Source organism: Eleginops maclovinus, chromosome 24 (assembly GCF_036324505.1).
Source record: "Eleginops maclovinus isolate JMC-PN-2008 ecotype Puerto Natales chromosome 24, JC_Emac_rtc_rv5, whole genome shotgun sequence".
Taxonomy (NCBI): domain Eukaryota; kingdom Metazoa; phylum Chordata; class Actinopteri; order Perciformes; family Eleginopidae; genus Eleginops; species Eleginops maclovinus.
In genome coordinates this window covers 3541204-3568294 of record NC_086372.1, presented here as the reverse complement: position 1 = coordinate 3568294, position 27091 = coordinate 3541204, and the positions used below count along the sequence as shown (strand labels likewise).

Genomic DNA, 27091 nt, shown 5'->3' with positions numbered 1-27091 from the left:
TAAAGACTTCCGGCGCGCAATATTTTCACTTCCATCCTATTTAACATTTATTCCAGGGTCAACAGGCGGGAGGGCAAGTGTATGCAGCTAGAGTTAGAGTATAACTGGGCTTGTTTGTTCTGTTTCAAAACGTTTTAAAGTGCCAGCTCGCCGAACTGCAGTGTCTGTACCTAAAGTGTGTCACTGACTCATGTAACTTTTACAAGAAAATGTTCTAAGTGCAGACTCGTGTATCGTGATTGATTTCTTTGCACTTCCCCCACAGCGACAAGAGAGAAATCTATAGTTTTGAATACATTTTATGTACGCTTGAGGGCATTTTCAGTGTGTTAGAATATCCTTTGATCTGAATTTGTGTAGAATGAAACATCTTCAAATCATAATTGGTTAAATGAACAGCAGATCCTAATTAACCTATAGGGTTTATTTTGTGTGTGTTAATTAAATTACACAGCTAATCTACCCCTGGTTAAGTACATACATCAGTGTGTATGCTCGGTATTTTAAAGGTTATTCCAAAGATTACTCCAGAGTCTAGAATGTAAAGTACACTTGGCTATTAAAGTTTCTAAAGTCATCCCTCAGCACTTTTCTTGGCTAATGCAATATTTGTGTACTTTTGGAGTAGTCGCATCCATATTTCATGTGTTTCTGATGCATGGGTATGAAGACATTTATAAATGAAAAACTCTTCTTTGAAGCATTCAGGAGGTATTTCTGAAAGTCCATACTGAGCAGTAGCTACAATTAAAGTAGAAGGTCAATAGAAAGTTATTACTTGCCACTGGAGATGGACAAAAAGCTCAATTAGGCCGATTCTCTCCATTAGGCCTCAGGTTATGCCTGTGCAGTTTGTCAAAACAAGTCAGAGCTGTGCACAGAAGAGTATTCATATATTCATACCACGAATACGCTCCTAAGTGCACCTTAATGGAAGCTGTGCAACACAGAATATGTACAACCGCACATAAACAAATCATTTTGCCTATTTTACATACCCCAAATGGTGTCATTTTGGGGATTTTGCCAATTTGCTGGTTAACTTTTCTCCAATTTGGATAGAAAATCTGAGCGCCGTATCCATAAACTCAATTCAAAGCAGATCTGAAGAATTTTCCAATTATAGGGATAAAAAAATACCGTTCTTGGTCGACATTGCTGGGAATATTCAGGAGTTTGAAACATCTACAGATTGAAAAGACCCACCTTGAGGTACAGCAAAGTCGGAGTGTCTATTTTCATATCTTGAATTTCAATAAAAAGTAGAATTGGAAAGCATTCCTATCCAAGCAGCTGAAAATGAACCTTTCAAACTTTCCCTTTTGTAAAGTCAGAGCGAAGAAGCCCTCCAAGTTTTCCCGTCGGATAAAAACACAAGAAAGACTTTAAATGAAGACATATTTTATAAAGTGTGTGTTCTTTATCTTCCATGGTTTGCTATCCCATCTCTCTGTACAGTGTGTAGGGTGTGTGTGTGTGTGTGTGTGTGTGTGTGTGTGTGTGTGTGTGTTTGTGTATCTGAGTGCTTCCTGCCTCTGTGTGTGCTTAATCTGCATTTGTAGTGAGGTTAATCCTTACCTGGCAGAAGAGCACACTGGGTTAATCTGGAACAGGTGGGGGATGCTACATGTGGCACACAACACGCACACAACACACACACACACACACACACACACACACACACACACACACACACACACACACACACACACAAATATGATGGGAGAGCTGAAAAAGGATTAAAGGGCTTTATGCACGGACAGGTGTTTACAGCAGGAGGATGTCTCTGTAATATTGGTTTGAAAGGCAACAACATTAAAGTAAGTTTATCTTTACACAATAGGTGGTGCTAGATGTTGCTGACTGCCCAGACTTTATTAAAGGTCGTGACCCTGATTGATATTTGATTTCCTCTTAACATTTCATTTCACTTAGTGTTTAGACATAGAAACCAAGATTATAGAGGTTTTATTTGACCATATGTTGGATGTGTTTGGGATGCATAAGAAGAAACCACATCTACTATTGGCTGCAGGTGTACACACACACACACACACACACACACACACACACACACACACACACACACACACACACACACACGTTCACTTCGTCACCAGCCTCCCGGTGTGTCACACGCAGTCAGACGTCTCACATCCTCAGTAGTGTTTGCACACACACTCACACGGCACCATATGTTTCCATCAGAAGGGCTGTGATGTACAATGTAACAGGGATCCCCCAGCCAGGGGAAATCACTCCTCATTCATTTCAGTTCCTCACAAATCCCCTTTCCATTTGTTGTGTCACACTCATTTATTATTGTACCTCTTTTTCTTGTCCTTCAGTTTTCCCTCCGTCCTTTCTTTCGTTCCATCCCTCCTTTGTGGAAAAGTGCATTTAGAAAGAGCAATCATCTGCATACATCAAACTGTTCCTCATTCCTCTCACATAGCAGTGTTCCATGTTGACAAAGATGAACTATGGCAAGTTTCAGAGTTCCAAAATAAAAACTGTGTGTGCCGCAGTCCTGTGACTGGCAGCTGACCTACATGTTTTAACAAAAGAGGGTGAATAGAGTTTTCCTTCTGAAGCGTAGCACATTTCTGTCCTTACTTTCCCAATTATTTTCCACTCTGTCCTCTTCACACCTCTGTCTCCCTCCTGCTCTCTGGCTGAGGGTGATGGGTATCAGCCCCACATTTTGGAGCTTGTCACTGTGTTATTCGTGGACAGCTGCACACACACACACACACACACACACACACACACACACACACACATACACACACAACATTAGCAACGGTTCTACCCATCTGTTCCTGAGGGCTGGAGTACATCAGTGGAAGCCTTATTTGAAAATGTGACGCACACACACACACACACACACACACACACACACACACACACACACACACACACACACACACACACACACACACACGTTCACCTAATCTAGTGTTTTTCTCTCTGTCAACATACTGGTGTTACACACAGTCAGACACACTGTTCCACACACAAATCCTGTAAAGGTGTGTGTGTGTGTGTGTGTGTGTGTGTGTGTGTGTGTGTGTGTGTGTGTGTGTGTGTGTGTGTGTGTGTGTGTGTGTGTGTGTGTGTGTGTGTGTGTGTGTGTGTGTGTGTGTGTGTGTGTGTGTGTGTGTGTGTGTGTGTGTGTGTGTGTGTGACTGGCAGTAACACAAACTGAAACACTGGTTCGACTCTGACTTTGTGTGTGTGTATGAGAGTGTGTGTGTTGCTAATTGACATTGAGACTGACATTAGATTGTCATCCATGCCTCTCACTTTCCAATCATCCCCCCCCCACCACCCGCCACTGTCACTTCCTGGTTCCCTCTTCTTCCTCCCCCTCATGCCTCTCTCCAGCAGCAATCTCCCTCTCCATCACTTCCTCTCCGTCTCATCTCGTCGTAATGACCTAATCTGATTGGATTTGGTCTCAGATTCCTTCCGTGGCTAATGGCCATGACCGTTGCTAGGCAGCCCGTGCCAAAACAGCGGCAAATATGGCCGTTACGCCGGGCCGGGCGACAACACAGACGGATCACTTGTTTGCCTTCGCGGCGCTTCTTTGCTCACTGAGCTCTGAGGCACTCCTCCGGAATGGATGGGACAGTTTGTATGAATGTGTCCATCCTCACACACTCTATTAGAAATACAGTGTAGGGTGATACACACTGATTCTGCATAATCTCCTGGCAGATATGTGACATATAAATGACATTTAGCGTCAGCCTCAGTTAATTACCTTTCCATTCGAATGTGATCTCCCGCTGAGAATACAGTAGGGAGATGTCGGGCCGTAAACATGACTTAAAGCATATTACATGCATGATGAGGAAGATTTAATAACCGTGCCCTTGAGTGTAGGATAAGTTATAAAGATTTAAAGCTGTGAGATTAAGTAAAGGGAGTGCAGCCTCTGCAGGAAGGAGATAATACATCCTCGCCCTTTGTGTGGTGTCAGATTCATTTGCATGGCAGAATTACATTTGCTGTTGGAGAAAGTGAAGCTTATAAATGGAGAATTGTGGTTTAATTTCCAGTGAAACATAACTTCAGATTTAATTGTGATCAGATATAGTTGTAGGAAATAAGACGTGCTGCGCTGTGGTTGTACTAGATAGCTTGATGGGTGATGAGTGCTAGTCTTTTGGATAACGGTTATCTTTAAACCAACAGGTGAACAGACACACTGACCATACCTCGATAGAGCTCCATTACAAACCTCTGAAACACAGGCTGTGTGTCCTCTCTGGGGACATCATTCCCCCACCCCCACCCTCCTTCAGTGAAATACCACTCAACAGCCATCCTGCTGACCAAGATTGGATATAAAATATTAAAAACACCATATTGTATCCTTGCAAAATGTTGTATTTTATTAATACAATTACATGATGGTACACAAAGGGACTCCAGGCGTGCACACATTTAAAATATATAATCTTACTTTGGAAATACAGAAACATATCACTGCAACGTAGCAGCATACTGTAAATGTATTATTTAGCAAGCTAGAGGCGGTAACAGAATCCCAAATCAGCGCAACAGGGACATTTATATGATTACAGCAGCAGATAAAGTGGGGGCAAACATGGTTAAGAATGCACACGTCATAAATAACACAATAAGTCAAATGTAAAGACGGGATGTGAGGGATATGTGTGCATTACCGCTAGTTTATTACACATATTTTTAAAATAACTTCTAAATACACAAACACTTTAAATCACTGCGAGCCGAGGATTATGGGTACTCTTATAACAAAAGAGTACAGAATAATAAAGTTTGCATTAACGTTGTAGTTTCTTTCGACATTTGTTTTTATTTTCCTCTTTTGCAATTTTAATAAGCCACATCCTTAAGCTTGTTTTACTGGTGCGATTTTCCACACAAGCATCTGGTCTACAATGTGAGTAAAGCGTAATGAGTCAAGTTGAAAAATGTATTTATGGTTTTGTTTTTGCTTCCCGGGGAGAGTGCTCTCTCTGTCCTTTCCCACTTTGAAAGTAAAAAAGCCATTAAGAAAGACACAAACATGCCCATGCTGCTTAAGTGTTCCAACTATATTTGTTTTGACCCTCCCCTCCTCGGTGTATCACCCATTTCCTTTGGTTTAAGACAACATCTGCATCTATATTTGATGAGCTTCGGTTTTTTCTCCTTCTGTTTTTCCAATCGTTCCCAAGCTTCTGTTCGCTCCCTGCTGACAGACTCTAGCTGGCTCCCAGCGCAGATCAAAACATCCTTCCGGTTTCTCTGGCTGTCATTAACCGACAAACTGACGGGTTGGAAGTACATCCCATGTTGGAACAAACTCTCCTTTCCCTCTTAGTTTCAGCTGCCTGTATTACCGGACAGCTGCTTTGATGCTGCTTGTGTTGTTGCCGCAAACAGCTCCGTGCTTCTGTTTCCCTCCTCTGGTCTCCTGCTGTCTGACCCGTCTAGTTAACTCTAGTTCTGTTTCCTCCAAACTCCCTCCCAGCGGTTGGTGTTCAAATGGTTTTTCTCCGGGGGAACAGAACAGTATATTTTGGAGATCAATTCAAGAGTTTTGTTTGGAAAATGCTGTGGAAAAATCTGCTGATAAATTACATTACTAAAAGCTGGTTCCATTATCTCAGGGCTGCTTAAGAAAAGGTGTTTTGACCGCTCTTCTGAATTGAAAGCATCAGAAAATTGAATAGAAAATAGTGAAAGGGGGTGAGGGTTAGGCTTTGGGTTACATTAATGTAAGACCAAGGAAAGAGGCTAAGACTCACAGTTTGTATTTCTAGTTTATTTTAATGTCCTCCAGTTTCCTGTCCTTCTCTTTCTCTCCTGTCTGTTCTCTTCTTCCATCTCCTGTCTTTTCTACTTTTTCTCCTTCCTGTCCTCCTCTCCGCTTGATTTCCTCTCCTTCTCTCGTCCCTGACGCCTCTCTCAAAGCAAGATTAAGCTATTAATGCTGCGGCCTCTCTAATGAGATGGCGGTGCGCGTGCGTCATGTGTGTGCGCCGGATTCAGTGGCAGAACAACAATTTAAATGGACTATTGATCGTGCCTCTGTCTCCCTGTCAGTGTTTGACTGCTTCCTGCCTTTGCCGCCAGTTCTCACACACTCTCTCACTTTGCCTGACAGAACACACACGTATATGCTAATTCAAACACACTTGGACACAAGAGCAAGCACATACTGATAGGAATACACAATCCCTCACAGTTATACTCAATCCCATCCTTTTCTTCTCAATTGAATTCAGTTAATGTTGCCTATTTTATGACTGCAGTTTGTTTAGTCACACATCTGTGCAACATGCATGCTACAGGGACAGGAGTAACCATCATAATATCTTAATATATGATGAAAAGTCGATAATATCTTGCTGTAACTAGGGCTGGGGATTACATTTACACAATATGGATACTGTGCATTTATTCCTAGTTTTATGGGCTGCGTTAGAGATGCCTTTTATAATTTGCCTTTAGCCACTTTATAGTCATTATTATGTCATTATATCCACATTACTGATGATTGTTTAATAATATTCTCATTTTGTTAATGTTTCCTGAAAGCACCAATTGGTCAACATTTCAAAAACAACATTACTGTTTTATAATCTCTGATCTTCTCCTTCTGTTTATTCCTCAAAGTTTGGACAAAACTCTGACACTTCTTTAAATAAAAGTAAAGAGGACTAGTTCATAATTATTGATAAAGCACATTTTGTTGTGTCAATACATCCAGGTGTTTGCTTTAGCAATAACAGCTGTCATCACAGCGCGGTGAGGAGGCAAAACGCTGAGTCACACAATAATGTGCTGCAGCAGCAGTTTGATTCAGTGTGACCAGAGTGAAACATTTCTTCTATTTCTGTGACATTTGCGGATGCCTGCTTTTTGTTATGTTAATACTGAGGAGAGTCTGACTGAATCCTAACACCTTCCTGCTTCAAAACTCACCTCTCTATATGGATATTGTACGGCCGATATTAAACACATACAGTATACTCATAAAAAGTTAGTCTGCACTTTATGACGCCGTTTTTTTCTCTGTGGTTGAAATGACACAGACGAGAGGTTATAACTGGTAGAGGAACAGTGAATTTCTGGCCCGAGACACACATATATCCACACACACACACACACACACACACACACACACACACACACACACACACACACACACACACACACACACACACACACTCCTAACATCTGAAAATGCATTCATTGAACACACCGAGGCGGAAGAACAATGCACTCTCAGTGGCATCAATGCATAGCGAAGTGAATCCTGCATCATGGAAAGTCACACACACACACACACACACACACACACACACACATGGAGGTGGATGGATTGCCCGCTTTAGATGAGATTGTTGGCTACATGCTTCTATTTTATTCATGCTTCACCGCTCTCCCTGCCATTATCTAACACTGGATATATGTGTGTTTGCAAGTGTGTGTGAATGCTTTTCCTTATGTGTGTGTGTGTGTGTGTGTGTGTGTGTGTATGTGTGTGTATGTGTGTGTGTGTGTGTGTGTGTGTGTGTGTGTGTGTGTGTCCGGCATCCCACCACAGTGCAATGCTCGACGTGGGACCTTTTAATTAAGGGAGAAGTTTCATTATCAGCTCCATTAGTCAGTGGCTGGCTGGTGTCAACACTCTCACACTCTCACACACACACACACACACAAACACACACACACTGATAGCGTACTGTTAGCCGGGCTGCTGTAATATTTAACCTGATGTTCTGTTTCAGGATGAGAGTGTAATTTATTATCTGTAGTAATGGGCGCTGACCCCATTTCCAGTAAAATGAGAGAGGCGGGGAAAGGTGTTATTATAAGTGATCATATAATCATTTGCGTTGTGATGCATGTCGGCGGCTGCACCGGGGCTCTGAGTGATGCTGCGAGCCGTACAGCCAACACTTTAAAAGAGACTCTACAGGAGAACAGGGAACACATTTCAGCTAATATATATCACCATGAAACTTCTTCTTACATGTCTTCTGAAGGGTTTAAAATATGCAAATGAGGCATTGCTAATTTCCAGTCAAAGTTTTCTTTACAGAGGGAATTGTGCGTATTTTATTTGAGTCTTAAAATATATTTTTAGGGATCAAATGTTTTATAAATCAGGTTGTGAACGATATATAAAATCCTTCAGACTATAGATGGGGATGAAACTAAAGAGTTGGTGTATGTAAGAGCTGCAGAAGTCGGCACTTCGGTCCAATTTTGGTAAATTGAGGATGAAATAAACTTTAATGTACAGCCAAATTGTTATTTGCTCTTTCCCAGGAAATAATCTACAGAAGCAAATAAACAAACTGAAGTAAAATCAACACCTTTAATGTGTATTTTGCTTTCCTTCTTCTACGAAATTAGGAAACCAGTGCATGAAAAAACAAAGGTGGGAGAGAATATGCTAATAGCAGGATTTACAGCTTAGCTTTATCTCAGAACAGCCTCACAACTGTGTGGGTTGCATTCCAACACCAGACTTGGATACAAAGTAGAAACACCAACTTAATGACTGATTCAATTCATTGTGGGCATCTGTTTCAATAAGACATGATCCATATTTACTCCACATAGTTTCGCTTGCTTGCAACAGCGTGTGGTTTTATTGATGCCATGCCAAACGGCTCCACCGTAACACTTCCTCAACAGTGGAGAGGGAGTTGTTTCCTGAAGGCAACAAGTGTTAAGCTGTGGAGACTCTCTCCAGTTCTTGATGTGGCGGTGAAGGCCTGTAAGTGGCGCGCTGATTGATATGATGAGGATGCAATTAGCCGTGAGCTAAATAAGAGGAGCCTCTTATCATGCTGAGCACCACTTGTGTTTCGTATCCGTGTTTGTGTGTGTGTATTCAGATAGACTGTCAACCAGTCAGTCAGAAGTATTGAGTCAGGCATTCTCTGGTATTTATCAAGGTGTAACTGTGCCCTTTTCATGTTGTGTTTGAACCACTGCCCTACGTCAGACATGACCTGTGCACTCAGATTGCCTCTCTTTGTCTCACACACACACACACACACACACACACACACACACACACACACACACACACACACACACACACACACACACACACACACACACACACACATCCAGCTACATTATCCTGACTGTGCTTTCTCTTCTTCCGACAGATGAAAGAGAAGTCGTTCAGAAGAAGACTTTCACAAAATGGGTAAACTCACAGTTGACTAAGGTAAGAGAGCTTCCTGCTTCCTCTCTATTTACTCTAACTGGATTTTGTGTACTTCAATATGTCTGTGATAGAGACACACACACACACACACACACACACACACACACACACACACACACACACACACACACACACACACACACACACACACACACACACACACACACAGGTTATTCCCCCCACGTCTGTGCTCTCATTAATGTCAGGATAAAGGAGGAGGGACAGGTTTTCTTCCAGATTCTACACGCAGTATTTGGGATTGTTTTTAATTCTGTTGCTTGATTATTGTCTATTGCACTTTGATGTCCCACAAAAAGACTTCCTCTAACCCCCCTTTGGGGATTGAATGACTACACTCCTGTTTTATATGTGTGTGTGTGTGTGTGTGTGTGTGTGTGTGTGTGTGTGTGTGTGTGTGTGTGTGTGTGTGTGTGTGTGTGTGTGTGTGTGTGTGTGTGTGTGTGTGTGTGTGTGTGTGTGTGTGTGTGTGTGTGTGTGTGTGTGTGTGTGTGTGTGTGTGTGTGTGTGTTGTTTTACGTGCCAACACATCTCTTCTGTTCCTATTTTCAAAGTTGATTACAAGGGGATAGAGGTGTGCCGTTGCCATGGTGACGAAGACTAAGATGTGTGTGTGTGCATACAGTATGTGAGCATGTTGCTGCTCATTTGAGTGTGTGTGAGTCAAAGCCATCGAAACAGAGTCTGGTCTAAGCCAGGTGATTTAACCAGGACAAGGTCAGACATCTTCCCCCCGTTCCTTCGCCTCCTCTCCTCTTTTCCTGTCCACTTTCCCACTTCCTTCCTTTCCTATCATCCACTCTTCTCTCTAGGGATGGCCACATATCAGAAATGGAGCAGCCGACAGCAACAGCAGTGAAAAGATGCTATTTTTCAAACCTAATTTGATACTACGATATAAAAACAAAGAACAAAACAATCAATCCTGGACACTTCACACACTCCCCAAAGTATTAACTCTTGTGACCTCGTAACGTCTTTCCCCGTTTACTTCCTTTACCCTTTCAGTTCCTTGTCTTCCCATCTCCTTCCCTGGGATTGCCTTTGCATCCTATTTCCTCCCTTCTTCATCTCATCTCCTTCCCATCTTTCCTTTCCTCTTCTCTCCATTTTCTTTTCCCTATTTCCTCTCCTTTCTCCTTTCCCTTTATTGCAATCTCCTCTCCTGTCTCTCCTTCCAGCCCGCCACTTAAAAAAAAGAGGGAGGAAGAAAGGTTGAATTGGGAGGCAAGGGGATAGAAAGAGAGGGATGGAGATAGAGAAATCCCCTCATCCATCCAAACTCAGTGGAGCATAATGAGTACCCCATCCTAGATAGATGAGTCTCTCACAAACACACACACACACACACTCTCACACACACAGGCCTCAGGAGAGTTACAGATAGCGAGACAGCAGATGTGAGAAAGTGAGATTATAGGAGGGGGGGAAATTCAGAGGAGAGAGGGAAGGAGATGAGGGATGTAGTGGGAGACGTAATGGAAACTGAGCGAGAGGAATACAAAAGTTCAGCAGGGAGAGCGAACCAGGCATGGCAGGAGGTGGAAGGTGTTGTAACGGCAGGCCTGAGAAATATGGAGAAAAAAGGCGTAGAGATGCCTGGCAGCGGTGCAGCGTCGTGTCTGATTGTAGTGTGATTTGCTACTCAGCAAACCATAAAAAGAGGCACTTCAGGAATATGTGAGGATCTGTCACAGGGTGAGCTTATTCACTCTTGTTTACCAACCACAGCCAGCACCAGAATCCATTACAGTGCAGCAAAAACTCCAACATCCCACCTGTGATTTACCTTTCTGACACTTCCTTTCCACTCCACGATGTCTCCAAGTGCTATGTAAGGGACAACACGCAACGAGGCAGTCATTAACCGTCAGAGTGATCAGGATCCTGACGCAAAGTTCTTGACCAACTGCGGAGACAGCCACATAACTATAATGATGACAGCACTGATGGAGGTTTTCCGTAACTGTCTACCCATTAACAAATCTTTATGCAGAGTCAATACCATATGCGCTTTAAGTGTTTATTTCCTGTCCGTCTTCTTCTGCTGATTCTCTGATGTCCAGCAATCTGCTATCCTACTAAGTGGTAAAAGAAACTCTCTAAGTTCAGGATTCAGAGTTGAATACATTGGCGGATAGTGGTTTAGGTATCTTTTCCATATGTCAGGACAAATAGTCTACCTCATAGTGGCAGGAATGGAGGTAAAAGGGGGACAGAAAGAGCGGGGAGAACAGCATGCGTCCGCTGCCTGTTGTTAATTTCACACCCTGGCTGTCACTGTGTGCTCAGGTCCTCAAAAAGTGCAGAATAACCCTGATGGGGGAGGAGAGAAAAGGGAACAGGGGAGGACAATGAGGCTGAGAAACAAAAAGAAAAAGAGATAAGGATTGGGAGCACAGGCGGGGGTGAGGAAAGCATCATTATGCAAGCATCTTTATGCTGATGATACACACTAAAAGTTGAAAAAGACCAACTTTGGACCAGGAACTCCAGCGCTATGATAAAGGTTATATTGATAGGTATGCAGGGTTTTTTTTTTTATGGTCAATCGTATCACTCTCCCTCGTTGCCTTGTATATGGTAGGGCTTTGATTGGGAAGGAATGAGTCCAGCTATAATGTGCTACCGTTGGCAAGTTGGGAGGTGATAAAGAGTTTGCCGTCTTGGTACACACTACTAAGCCTCCTTGTTATTACTTTATCACCTTTAGTACCACCATATAGGCGCAACTTAAGTGTTACCCTCTTCCATTTTTCCTTTAATTGAGCCCTACTTTTCCCAGGAGATGGTACACGGTGGCAGACAGAATTGCATATTGAAAACTAGGCTTCTAGGGATCCAATAAAAAAGCTGATGTAATTATTCTGCAGTCATTACATCGTGCAATAAACATTAACGTTGTCATTTTAAGTTAAAGCAAAACACTTCTCTATTGCCTCTTTGAGTGTGTGTTTATCTTAACCCATTGCTACACTGATTACACAAGCCATGGTTATAGTGGATAATCGTTTAGTAGTACGAGAGAAACTAAACTTTAATATCTTTCCATAGTTGATATAAAAGAAGCGGAATGAGCTCATGCAGCCCTATATCCTATTCACAGCCTTCAGTACGCTCTCTCTTCCCTTTGAGCATTCTAGCTTCCCTGATGGCACTAGAATCTCCTCTGGGGTTTCAGAAAATTAGGAACTGTCGCACTGTAACAGCGTGTGAGTGATCCTTTTCCAAGTCAGAACTAATCCCAACCTACTGTAGAGCAGAGTGGGAGCAGAAAGAAGCATCATATCCTACTGTACTGTGGATTTAAAGGTCATTGGAAGAAGTTTGCAAAGGTTAGTGTGATTTTCCAAGGGGACTTGGTGATTGTCAGCTGTGTAGGAACTCAGTTCCTCTGAATCACTGCTGCCTGTGTTTGTGAAAAGCTGCTGAGGAAAAAAAGCATCATTTATAAACACAAAATAAAGGTCTGTAGTTCAGAATCCATGCACCTGTCTGCAGCTCTGCTGTGCAGAGAAAGGCTGGCCACCAGGGTGAAATAAATCACCTCCTGTTCTGTTGCATTTACATATTGAGGTCAGAATCATAGCTTCCTTGTCGCTCAGAGCTTTCACTTTAATTACATGCATTTTTTTTGATCAGGTTGTTGTGTTGGACAGCTTACCTGTGCCACAGAAACCGTAATCTCATCCCCGTGTCTGCCGATGATCATTTGCTCTGCTGATCCATGTCAACAGGTTAGCACACACTGTGTCGGGAGCTGCAGGCTGCTAGCATGACCTCAAAACTGGTAGCAACTTTAAATCTAAATGCTAATTGAAGTTGTACTGCACGCAATGTTTGGGTTTTAAGGATTGCAGAGACATGAGGTCAGCATGTAAGCTAAGGTATTAAATCTTGGATTAAAAAACACTTTATGCCTGAAAATGTTCCAAAAGGTCTCTTGGGTTAATCAATTTATTTTAGTATTGGTAAAGATTTCAGTGACAAACCCTCCTAATGTTTTGTTAAAGTAAAGAAAATACTACCATCTCAGATTAAAAGTGGAAGTATGGAAGAGGATTATGGCCATGTGTCAAAATAATTTGGAGATTTAACCTAAAATGATTCACAAATCAGACTTTTTTCTCAGAAAAACTCAAAAGAAATAAGTAATAAATCAGATCTGACGTATATATGCCATGTTCTTTCTTAGTTATCCAACAAAAGCATGAAGTCTGCATTAAATCTTGTGCTTCAGTCATGAGTCACCTCATCTGGAAAAATGCATTGGGAGGATACACACTGTGTAAAATGCTGCTGCTTAAAGTCCTGTCAAATCTGTCTGGAAACAGCAATTACCAAAATCCTTGACTGGAAAATCAATGTGTGTTGTAGCTGAAAGAGAAACTCTGGAATCCTCAGAGATAGGTATTAAATAGAAACATTTCACAGCATTCTGCCTGTTAAATTGCTGATAGCAGTGTACATCCTCTCAGTAAACACCTCGAAAGCAGCCTTGTTATTTATGTTAGAAAGCTGCTCTGTAACAAGGAAATCTGCCCTGGATTGCTAGAGGTCTGTTTATTGTGATATCCCATGCAGGTGTATAACTACCTAAACTTGTTTTTCAATACTTTTGATCAGGAGAATATCTATTTTCTTCCAGTCTTAGTTTACATATTCATGCCTGAAAGACGCTTCTTTATTAGAACCCTCCTCATCCTTCCACCCTTGGGCCACACACTAAATCTAAGTTTTATCAAATTCAAAATATGGACTAGTGCATGATCCAAATATATGAACAAAATATTGTGGAGCTGCAGAGAAATCCTGGCCTACAAACGTATCTTCTCCAATGTATTTGTTCCAAATAGTGCAGCCGTAGTTCTGATTCCAGATTGAAAGACTTGCATTAAATCATATAATTACAGAAAAATCCAGAATAATTCGATATCTATTTTTGTTTCAACAAGTGTCCATCCTCAGAGTGTGTGAGCCTTTAGGTTTCCACATTTATTTTATGGTTGTCACTTAATATGTCATCGCACTCATCGTCGAGCATTGTATTCACCGTATCTCTCTTTAATGATTTCCTGTCTATCAGTTTATTGAACATAGCAGGGGCTTAACAGTGTGCCATGTTCACAGCCAATAGGAAAAAGGGAACATCGGTTGATGGCTGTTTTTTCTCCTTAATTGCTTGTAGTTACCGGGGAAGCACCGTGAGAATGGAAAGCATTCCATTTCTGTACGCGAGCCTTCTCAAATTAAATGATTACTTGTGTGATAAAACATAAAAAAATAATAATAATTAGATTTCAATTTAATGGAAAACGGTTACCTATGCTCGACACACGTATCCATTAATTACATACACATAGCATCTTAATTATAATTTGCCTCAGAGACCATTCTGGAATACTGCCTGGCCTCAGGTTGACTGTTGTTTCAATTAGCTTGTGACAATTTAATTAAATATTCCACTAATTTAATAAGATATATGCCTTGGTGGTTTTGGGGCGTGAGTATCTGGACTGAACTTTGAAGTGTTCATCATTTTTGTCATTCTTTCGTGAGTCAGTTGACAGCTGATGTGGCCTGTCACAGCAGCCATTCATCTGCCTGTGGGCTCCTGCCAAGAAAACAAGACGTTAGCATTAAACGTGTCACTGCTATCTCAGTGAAATGCAAACACTTGTGGAATGGAGATAACTGGCTCGTGGGCGCATTGAAGAGGAATGTACTGTTTACCCAATCACTGAAATTCTTCTTGCCTTCTTATGATCAGCCTGTGAGAGTTATGTCATTGCTCTTTAAGATTTACAGCTAAGTCAAAAGAGGACAAGTTAGAAGAATCAATTACAGAATCAGACGTCTTGAAACAGCCCTGCTTCTGATCTGTTTCCACAGCTAATGCTGGGTTTGTGTCTGGCATAGAGATCAGACGGCAAACCCAGAGATACCCCATCTCAGGGTTTTGTCTAAACTGGGTAACTCTTGCTTTCAGGGTGTGCACTCATACCAAAAACAATATTTCTGTTTGTTAAAAGCTGTATAATTACTCCAGAAATATGCAAATCATGTAAAATAGAGCAGGCATACCTAAACCACTGTCAGGCAGCAGAGACAGCTTTGTTTTTATGGAGAATAAATAGGGGATGGGTAGTGGCAGGCAGCAGGCTTACACTGAGACTGAGATTTCTGAATTAAATCCTTTGTTTGACTCTCCTTTTTTCTGGAGAGGAAGTAAAGGAACCATAACTCGAGGGCTGTCATTTTGGCAGGAAGTGACGTCAGCGCACTCATACTATATTTTTCACTCATTCACACCCACTGGTATTTCTTCTTACGTCTGTTTGGAGATCATAGGAAAAAGCCTTCACAGCTTTTCATTAGCTGTGCAGTGCAGAATAAATCCTGACAGATGTTCCACAGATGTTACTTTCACCTCATGCTCGGATATAGAAGCACGGCGGCTTGTGTGATTTGACAGCAGATTAAAACTGACCCGCTAAAAGTCTTAAAAAAAGATAATTCACAACAACCAAGATATGTTTTTAGCGATTAGTTCAAAGCATACACTCCAAACATCACGTATACCCAAATGCAATTGTGCTTGTAGTCTCAGTTTATGAGTGGTGCACGATTATAAATCTTGCTTTATTCACTGTGTTATCCTATTAACCTCAGTCAATGGTTCATTTGATGTTCTTTGTAATATTTCTAAATGGCTAAACACACACACACACACACACACACACACACACACACACACACACACACACACACACACACACACACACACACACACACACAGAACATCGTTATACAGCAACCTCTAAAGGTGAGAAAAGGTAACACTGGCCTTGGTAGACTGAATCAACTTTACTGAAAGAAGTGTGCCTTTTGAAAAGACTGAAAGACCGACACACGCTTGAACATACAGGCCGGAGAAACGAGTCGCAGAGTTGCTTCTCACATGTTGGCTCAAAGATGTTCTATGCCCGCCGTAGTCCTGCAGAGACACCTGTAGGATGTGTGTACGCTGTGTGTTGGTGTGCCAGTGGATGGTGTGTGTTTGTATTTGTGTGGGGGTGTAAATCCCAGTTGTTGTTGGAACGCGATAAAAGGAAACATAAGTGCTAAAACAAATCAGGGCAGAGTGTGTCTCAGCAGTGATTTCACACTTATCTGTTGGCAGACGCAGAGAACAGGCTGCCCTTAACTCCCCCCAACAACTCCTGTTGGTACACCCGGAGGCCTCTATTTCTTATGGCTTTATTCTTCATTTCTGTTTGGACAATGTATCATTCACAGCAGCAGACTGTAAGGTGTAATTTCTTGCATTTATCCTAATATATTCCTCCAACAAATATTCAGATTTGACTCAATATAACTATGAGGAAATCTGAGGTAGATGCATCAAGAATGGAATAACTGATGAGTTTATTGGAAATGTTAAGAAGGACAGAGACATTTGTGATGGTTTGAACGTTTGTGTATTGTATTTGCCAGTGAGGTAATATTCAAACGCCTCTCCTTTGTGCCTTGATTCCTTTTCTTTCATGTGTCCACTTCTGGTTTCTTCACTTATCCCCCTACACCCACACACAGTCAACACGACACCTGGATAATACATCTACCACACACACAAACACACACATTGCCTTGGCGAATAGAGAGTTACTCAATAACGCAGAGTCTCAGGACAATGCCGAGAGGCGTAGGTCGAGGGTGGAAAAGAGGAGACACTAGAGGAAGAGAATGAGATGTGAGAGAATGTGAAGGGGAGTTTAAAATATGAGATAGAGGCAGGGAGCAGAAATAAAAGGGAAAACGAGAAACTGATAGGAAGCTTCACAGAAGACGGATAACAGAACTCCTGAATTATAGAAAAGTGATTTTCCTTTTTCTTCTATATTGTGTTTACTTTTTTTCTGGGTAATTGGTGCTTCTTCCTGTGGCAGACCATGTTCTAATAACGCGTGATCGATGCAGAAAAGAGATCCCTGCCACGATAAAGACAGGGAATACAGGGAGGATTCATGATGTTGTTTTTTTTATGTGAGGCTGCTGGCAAAATATGCAGAAATTGAGCTTCACTTTGATGACTGTCCTTGTTCTTTTCCTGTCTTCGCCAGTTCCTCTCACACTTTCTCACAATTTCTTCCTTCATTAGGTTTTTGCTCAATTTTCAAATAATGCGATCATTCTGCTGGCCATGCTAAATCAAGTGTTGCGGGAAAATTAGTCCAGATTAGCTGATCTCAAATCTGTTATGACACCTTTAATAAAGCTTAGGCATGTGAAGGTCAGATGCAATATTCAAGTTAAGTTGAACTAATTGGTCAGCCTCAAGTTAAGAGCCGTAGCGCTGTGGATGCTACTGAGCTAAAACATATGAGAGGAATACTAGTTTAAAGGGGGAATATTATGCCCTCTGTGGGTTTCCCTTCCTGTTGTGTGTTATATAGGTTTTTGTGCATGTTAATGGTCTGCAAAGGCTAAAATCCAGGGAGGGTTTCTCTCCAACTCTGCCTGAAATGACTCTATTGTTTACTTATGCATCGTGACATCACTATGTTACACTTACATGCAATTAAGTTACATGCAAGGCCTCCCAACACATTGTCCCTGATAGCCTGAGGGGAAAGGACATATCTAAGCTGTAGACCAATAAAAACAGAGGCAGCCAGCTAACAAATCAGAGAAGACTTGGCTCTATTTAAAATATCACAAAAGTAACTATTTCTAAAATAATTTATTTGATTTGTTGTTTCCTACTTTTTAAAGCTGTAAAAGGAACAACAATTCAATTTCTCTTTTGTGATGTACTGTATGCACTAAAGTAGCTCCTGTTCCCTTCACTCTGGTGGCTGTGAAGGCACCAGAGAAGACACTCCGCCCGCAGCGGTTTTTTAAATGTGAAGTAACTGCTTGCTTGTAATCCCAGATTTACCAGCACTGATAAGGAACAGCCTCTTGGGTATTAACTGCTATCCCAACATTTAACACAGAGCCAGTTTGTGCTTACTGGAGAAATGCCAGCCTCTTTTTACTCCCAACAACTGATGTATGTTTCTTTCACAGACTCAAATATTGCAGAAATATAACTTTTATTCATCTGTGTTTCAGACAGGGAAACCCCCTGTGGAGGATCTGTTCTCAGACCTGTGTGATGGAAGACGCCTGCTGGAGCTGCTGGAGGGGCTGTCAGGACATGAGCTGGTATGAATACACACACACACACACACACACACACACACACACACACACACACACACACACACACACACACACACACACACACACACACACACACACACAAAAATACTGTAGTCAGGAACGTATCCACGCACATAGATACAAACATGATGTCAGTCATTTTGTAGTTCAAAAGTAGGGTTTGATATGAGAGTGATGTGTCTCACCCTATGCACAAACACAATTGGCATTCCCAAATGAAAAATGTAAAGGCAGTAGCAGATTAAAATAACAAAATACAAAATTATCATATTGAAAGAACTGGGGAAATACCCATACAGTATGTTTAAATGCTGTTTGTGGTAGAGAGTCCTTTTTACAAATGGTTGTTATTTTGTAGTACTGGTTTGGTTTTTTTGTACATGCTGTACAATAGTCCCACCAGATTGACAACTGAAAGAGCCAAAAAGAGACAAATATTCTTCTGTGCAACCATTGAATAAGCATATAAGAAGTCAGCAGTCATTGCTAAACACAAAACTAGAAGCTTAGAAACATTTGTGAAGATTTAAGATGGAAAATCCTTGTTGTTTCAGTGTCAGCTACACAACAATGCCACTAACATGCTTGAATTAATAGGTTATTCTTGGGTTAGCACAATTGAAACTGGATCAGGGACTGAACAAACTATGGACTGACACATCACAGTTTAAACCTCTTCAATCTAACAAAGTGGCCTGCAGAGGGGCCAAAGAAAAACCCAATATTAAGACCCATTTGTGCTTTAATAATGATTTAGGGTCACTTGTGTTTTTCTGGACTTGAAAACCAATTGAGTTCCAACAGTGTTTTCTCCCTCAAGCAAACCTATAGGGAAATCAACTAAATGGAATTCTGAACCATTTCTTTCTTTGCCTAAAATCAAACTTAAGAAATGCATTTGGTGCCTCAATGAACTGTTTTCACATCTGATAAAGGTTCCCATGGCATCACCAGATACAGCACTGTCCAATTTTGCACGAATCAGTACTTTTTGAAACATTGAATCTGGCCAGTATGTTGCCAACACATGCGCCCTATCGATTCTTGTATCCTGAGGAGTACTTCTGCCGGAGATATGGGAAGATCGCAGAGTAGCTTAATGAAAACAAATTAGAAATAGCAATGATGACACATTTTTTGTCACACACCGAAATCTCTGCTGATTATACAGTGTTAAATCCACATCAAATAACACTTCATCCAGCATGTTAATTAACATTCCTTATTAGTAACAGCAATTGTCACTTGGACTTTTTCTGCTTGACTGACTCTGGTAGATTGTAACTGTTATGATGTTCAAAGCCTCCCATCCCACCTCTCTGAACCAAAATCATCACTTGTACATTCATAAGCTGGAAAATAAATGCCAAATGCCAAGAATAAAATACTAATCTTGTTCTTAGAAGGAAATATACACCGCAGAGCAGCCCACTGTGTTAATCAAACTTCTACTCCCACCTTCTTTTTTCCCCCCTCAAGCTCTCTTCACCTCCTGCGCCTTGTCTGTTTGCTGGAATCCCTCCCTCCTCTCTTCGTCAATCTCCTCTCATTCTCTTTATGCCTTCTTGTTATTCTCGCTTATTTTCTCCCTCTACCCCACTTCTATCTCAGGGAAAGATGTTATCCTCCTTGTCCTTTGTTTGATACCAGCTCATATTGAAAAGGCATACACACACATTAAAACACACACTTTTATTGTAATGTGGTTGTTTGTAGCACTTGTGGATGCCCCTGAGCAAGGTCTCTTTATGCCTCAATAACCTGCTCTGTCTGGTCTGCGTTTTTGTGTGTGTGTTTGTGTGTGTAGGTGAGGTTGGAGAAAGGATTCTCGCGCGTTCACTCGCTCAACAATGTCAACCGTGCTCTGCAGATCTTGCAGAAAAACAATGTGAGTACATGTATTGACATATACATATTTGTCTTTATCGCTGTGTGGATTCATTATAAAAGGCTTTGGGTTTGACTGCATTAATAAAGCCTAGAAATAAATCAGTGGTTGGATTCAGAAAGTGGAATGCTTAAATTACAAGGCCTTTCATGTTTCTCTCTAACTTGCCACATACCTCTACACCTGTCTCACCAGTCTAAGAAAAACATCCCTTCTTTTAAATACAGTATCAGGTATTTTCCCTGAGCACACCTATTGTTGTTACTTATTTGTCCTTTAGCATTTCCCCCATTGTATTGCCTTGCTTTCTCTTCCAACATCTAATTCCCCTTTTTTATAAGAATATATTAAACAAGTGCATTTAAAAATAGCATGGTGCAATTGTTCATGCATAAAGTTCAAGCTAATTATAGGGATCCAAAGATATATTTGAGGATGAAAGTAATAAAAGGGAATGTTTTATATGTACAAAAACATTTGTGTTAGTTCCCCTTAGTTGAACTTTCTAAGATCCATTCGTTGATGTTCTATCTGTAGAGCTAGCATATTGTACAATGATGAAGTTGCACATTTTACTTCATTGGTAAGTTTTTAAAGAAATAGAAATGAAGAAATAAGGAAATTTAAGCATGAATTTTGACAGCTGAAACGACTGCTGCTTACAAAACCGTAGCCAACTGTGCTATTTATGCTAGCTACTACTTTAAGGAATGAAAACTGAAGCGCGAGAAACGTTAGTACGGATGGCTAACCAGCCTTACTACAAAGTAACAACCTAGATGTGCTAAAGTGTGTAGTTTAAGAGCCAACACACGTAATCTATTCCTTTAGTTTAGCTCTTGAATTTTTGTTTTGTGAAAAAAAACACATCATGCTTCAGAGTATTAGTATGCAAAGTAACTTTCCAACAGGCCTTTTTAAAACCTGGAGAAATACTAAAGTGGAGCAATTTAATAAGCTAATACTGGGCTAAGCTAGGTGGCAGGGTATAACGATTTGGTCATTTGCTCTCAACTCGTGTTGTCCAAAAAATAAATTGCTTTATTTTAAAGGGTCATTTTCTTAAAATGTCCAAAACCACCGAGTTAGTAAATGTAGAATATTCCAATCTGTTAATCCCTCCCCAGGTTGAATTGGTGAATATCGGAGCGACAGACATCGTTGATGGGAATCACAAACTGATTCTCGGGCTCATCTGGAGCATCATTCTCCACTGGCAGGTGTGTGTTAGCATGTGTATTTATTTTCTGAGTGTGTGTGTGTGTGTGTGTATTAGCATGCTGCTCCCTGGAAGGATTTTAGAGGCAATAAGACTTTGCACATTTTTGATAACGCCTGCAATAATTACAGTCAATATTTTTTCAGCAGAGGCAGAGAATTATGCTTCATTATTTTAGACTTTAATGAGTATTTACTCCAACTGCAATGAGTCAAACAAAACAGAAAATAGAGCTGTGCAATTTCCCTGAACTCTAAACTGTGTATTTTACTACTACAAAAAAATCAATGTAAGCTATTTAGTGGTCCACACAAAGATTTAAGTGTATACAAACAAGTTTAAACGACTCCCGATTCCATATTCCTTAAATAGAAAAGGGATATGTGATTGATTTACTATATGTATCTGTTTATTTAAAAGAGGAAGCACATATGTTATCTACCTAAAGTAATACATTCTGTTTATTTTCATATCATTTATTGACAGAATGCTTCTAGTTCTTTGCATTTTTGATTATGCTCACCTTGTACCATAGAACTAAAATGATATTGAAAGTCGTGATGGTATTGGGGCTTGATAAATGTCTCTCTGCAATCATATTTGTTTGTATTTCTGATCAAAACACAGAGAGTATTCTGAGGTCAGGTATTCAACATCATAACTTTGTAGAAAAGTACATCCATCAGCCACATTTATGCGTGACCAAAGACAGTACAGGGCGCTCAGAAGTTCCCTTTAATCTTTTCTTTTTATATAATACAGCTTTCATCTTTCTGCCAATGCATTAAACAACAAAATAGCTGCTGGCTCATTCTCCCCTTAAAGGCTTCCTGCAACGTTTTTCCTTTTACTTAAATGGGGATAGCAGTTCAGTTCTATGTATATTACCTGATCGTTTGGTGAAAGTCTTGGATTTTTGGGGAGCACGTACAAGTAGAAATAATTGACAAGAAAAAAGGTTTTTATCAGCCGGCGATGACCTTCTCAAAACAGTCTGCCTGTACTGGAAGTAGCAGACGACTTTCGCATGACGTCGCGAGTGTAACTGTACCGGTGTTTCAATCATGGCTAACAGTACTACTGAGAGTGATTTCAGTGAACATGTGTCTGTTTCTGTCGGTGCTGAACACGATGAAAGCGCCAGTGAGCTCTCTGATAATGGAACTAGAACCGTAATACCTGGATTTTAGTACTTCGCTTTTTTTCTTATGTATCTGTTTTGTTTGCGCTGGATTATACAACAACTCAAGGAAAGCAGTTATATATTCTACAACTATGGATTCTTACGAACATTTCAAGACCAAGCATGCTGAGCAAACTTATTGGTACGGCCATACAGACAACTCAATTTTAAATGATTAATTACTCCGTTAGTTCGACTGCAATGATATATGTTATTCAGTTGTATATGTACTATTGGACTGTACACTTCAGTAGGCCTTTAAGCTGTGTTTGAAGTTCATAATCTTTTTTGGACCCTGTTTAAAACACTGTCCATGTAAAGGCAGTAGTTGCATAGCTCATATTACAATACATTTTAATTGTATTTCATTCCTCATTAAGTTGAAGAGGGGCTAATGTCTCAATCGCACTAGTTTTGGCATAGACTTAATGACGCGATTAATAGCAAAACACAATTCTATAATGAGCTGTGAGCTAAATGTTTGTGCATAGCATCGGTGTGTGTCTGTGTATGTAATGTGTGTGTGTGTGTGTGTGTGTGTGTGTGTGTGTGTGTGTGTGTGTGTGTGTGTGTGTGTGTGTGTGTGTGTGTGTGTGAATTTGCCTGTCAAAGGCTGCTTCCCCTGGAGGTTATCGTCGGCTTGTGTGTGGGCACGTATGCTGGTCTGAGTGTGGATCTCTGTCAGTATGTAGGTGTGTGTGTGTGTGTGTGTGTGTGTGTGTCTTTGTCAAAGCGCCCCTCCAATTAAGTGGAAATCTATGCAGTGACCTACTCCCAAATGAGTCCTTTTTTTTTTACCCAGCACTCCACATTCTTTGAGGAGTTGCTAATAAACCTGTGTGTGTGTGTGTGTGTGTGTGTGTGTGTGTGTGTGTGTGTGTGTGTGTGTGTGTGTGTGTGTGTGTGTGTGTGTGTGTGTGTGTGTGTGTGTGTGTGTGTGTGTGTGTGTGTGTGTGTCCTCTTTCTGGGAATTCACCTCAACACCGAATTACGTCAAACTCTATTACCTCTATGAGCTTGTGTGTGTGTTTCTCTTTCTAACCCTATTACTTTACATATCTCAGTTCGACTGTGTGTGTGTGTGTGTGTGTGTGTGTGTGTGTGTGTGTGTGTGTGTGTGTGTGTGTGTGTGTGTGTGTGTGTGTGTGTGTTTGTGGTAGTTTCTACGCTGTTTTGTTGACCCTATTTGAACCGTCTTCATCTGTCCAGCCCCTGCTTGTGCTCTGCTAACACTGTGTTTGTGTGTGCTGAAAACAAGGGCAGCGAGACAAAGAAAGGGAGTTGAGTGGTATCTTGTTGTAGAAAAAGAGCAGGAAGGGAAACAAACATTACTTATTTTGTGTGTTTTAGTGTGTGTGAGTGTGGCTGATAGAAAGGTGAGGGTAAGATGTGCATAAGTAATGCACAACCGGGCAGTGAAAAGTATGACGTCTCTCTTCCTCTCCCCCCTGAGCCTTGAACAAGTGCTCCAAAACTGTCAATCACAGCTGCCAAAAATCCAGCCTGTGAGGATGCAACCACACACAGGCTTGTGCGTGGATATGTGTGTACACAAGTGTCCTTTTGACTGTGTGCGCTCTCACTGAGTGCCATGTGTGTGTGTGTGTGTGTGTGTGTGTGTGTGTGTGTGTTGTGTGTGTGTGTGTGTGTGTGTGTGTGTGTGTGTGTGTGTGTGTGTGTGTGTGTGTGTGTGTGTGTGTGTGTGTGTGTGTGTGTGTGAATATGCAAATGATCTACTGACAGGCCATGTCAAAACTTTGCTGGAAAGCAGCAGGTATTTTAAAAATGGCAATTTTATGGTAATGTTACATCGCCAGGTATCATATTAGCATGGATTATAATCTGTTGTTGTGACTATCAGATGAGTTTTTCAAATGTGGTGCCTGGATCTGAGTTTATGAGTGTGAGAAAGAGTTGTTATGTGTGTGTTTGATGGGAGCTACCAACAGTAACCAACTACTCTGTTCTTAAGCCATCCACTGCACTAATATTCTTAGTCCCCCTTCAGTTCTATGACGTGTAATAAACACTACACTTTGTTAAGTAATACATGTTCATTTTTAACACCAGCTCTTCTTTGTCTTTTGTCTGCAGGTAAAGGATGTGATGAAGGATGTGATGGCGGGCCTACAGCAGACCAACAGTGAGAAGATTCTGCTGAGTTGGGTTCGTCAGAACACGCGCCAGTACCCTCAGGTCTGTTTCCTCTCACTCAGTCCTGTCGTCAATCGACAGGGTGCCTCACTGTTGTCTCACTGACTCTTCTGCAGCAGTCTCTCATGCATTTCAGGAAACTGTAGTCCTGTGACGCCTCTGAAAAATAGACCATGTAAATGTCAAGCATAATGTATTTTCTTCATCTACAAGCAATGGATACAAGTCTAATGGGTGCTCTTTATAGAATACTGTTGCCACAGTCACATACTTTGTTCTACTTTCTGACTATCTGCCTGACTGGATATCTAAAACCCCTCGTGCACAGATTTGTGCAGAATTTGTTTGACAGATGGGCAGATAGATTAGTTCTGGTGGTGATCCAGATCTGGGTTTAGTGCCATCCGATGATTATCATTTCATAGCCCTTAGTATGAAACTAAAAGACAGAGAGGCTTTTCCTCAAAACATAAATCCATTCAAATAGAAATTCCTCATGTAGGCATTTTGTAGAGGATTGGACAGTCCCATCTAGTTTGTCTACAATTTATTTTATTTGAAGCGATCTCTAATCTTATCTATCAAAGAATCTGTGTTTTATTTGACCTTCCCAAAACAAACAATACAGGAGGATTTAACTGTGTCCCCAAAGTAAGCTATTAGTATTTGCATGTCCGGCTAACCATCTCCAGAAAAACCCTGAGGTTACTTTTAAAGCCAAGGACAAGGTCATTATTATTAACTAACTCAATGTTATCATTCTTTCATTGACATAAATTAATTTCAGGACTAAACAAATAAATAAAGAGAGGCCAACAATCAACTACGTATATCTGAGTTTAGGCTGAGAGTAGTGACTCTGTCCTGTAAGGGATTTTATGGCTAGTTTTAATTGTAAAGCATTTTCATTTGAGTAAGACATGAAACTTTTTCCACAGTCTTTTAGCGTAATGTCGTGTGTAGCCACCCTTTTAATCAGTGTGGTTAATTGGAAGCAATAAACACTCAGCTAATTCCAACCAAAAGTTAGTGAGTACATGCACGTCCAGGGCTCCACGGTGCTTTGTATTACATTTGACAGCCATTGTTAGCTTTAGAATTCTGTAACCCCATGTATTATAGCTCAGGCGGGTAATTCTGGAAAGAAAAGGTGTCTACAATGTAATATCTACCTATGAAAATGGAACCAGCGTTGGGGCGACAGCGTTTCAACCAGTGGGTGTCATGCTGCATTCACAGATTGGCCCTTTAATAACCATTATTTCTGTCCTCAGGTCAATGTGGTTAACTTCTCCACCAGCTGGAATGATGGCTTGGCCTTCAATGCCCTCATCCACAGTCACAGGTACTGCATACTGTGTGTGTGTGTGTGTGTGTGTGTGTGTGCGTGTGCGTGTGCGTGTGTGTGTGTGTGTGTGTGTGTGTGTGTGTGCGTGTGTGTGTGAGCACAGAGAAAGCATTAGAAAGAAATTAAAAGCAACATGTTTTAAAGCAAAGTGGTTAGACAAGGGGATGGTTCAGACGGAGACGCAGTATGGGATTATTTGGCTGCCTACATTGTGCTCTTGTTTTCATATTTTTTAGGCAGCCCATTAGTACCGAATATTAAGAGCAAGGGAAAGACAGAATTTGGCAGTTAGTGCCAGCTAGCAATTAGTGACACACTGCTACAGGAAGCCGACTCCAAGAATCACATGCTCTTTGTTTAAACCTAATCAGTTAATCTGTTGAGAGAGCTTTAAATTTCAGCCAGTGAGAATATATATGCTCTATATCTAGCAAAATGACACATCTGCTGCAGTGAATAAGTAAAGAATGAACAAATGGAGGAATCAGTAATTGGGTAACAGATGAAAGCCGGATGAATTGATGGTGGAACGGCTTTGCACAGGTGAAGCAGTGTTGATATATTTCTCTGGACGCCCCTGAGAGTTTGGGTCTCCGGCTTGGACTCATGTAATAATGAATTAAATCATGGCTAGCCAGCATGAGCATCTGCTCGCTGTGTCCTTACAGGAATACAGAGTGCGAGATCACACACTCTCAAGCCATCACCGTGCAGATCTTTCGCTCCGTGCCAACAGCATTCTGTTTACGGATAGTTGATTTCACAGAGCAATGTTTAAATCAAACCACACTGGATTATTAGGGTCTATAGTATAGTAA

At 41.1% G+C, this 27091-nt stretch overlaps 1 protein-coding gene across 1 annotated transcript in view; it reads left to right on the top strand.

Annotated features, from left to right (window-relative positions):
- Positions 1 to 27091, top strand: part of LOC134860813 (dystrophin-like) — a 157881-nt gene that overhangs the window by 39745 nt on the left and 91045 nt on the right. The window contains 6 exon segments of the mRNA XM_063877636.1: positions 9174 to 9235; positions 18371 to 18463; positions 20289 to 20369; positions 21497 to 21589; positions 24866 to 24967; positions 26200 to 26270. Of these exon segments, the coding sequence (XP_063733706.1) occupies positions 9174 to 9235; positions 18371 to 18463; positions 20289 to 20369; positions 21497 to 21589; positions 24866 to 24967; positions 26200 to 26270 (502 nt within the window).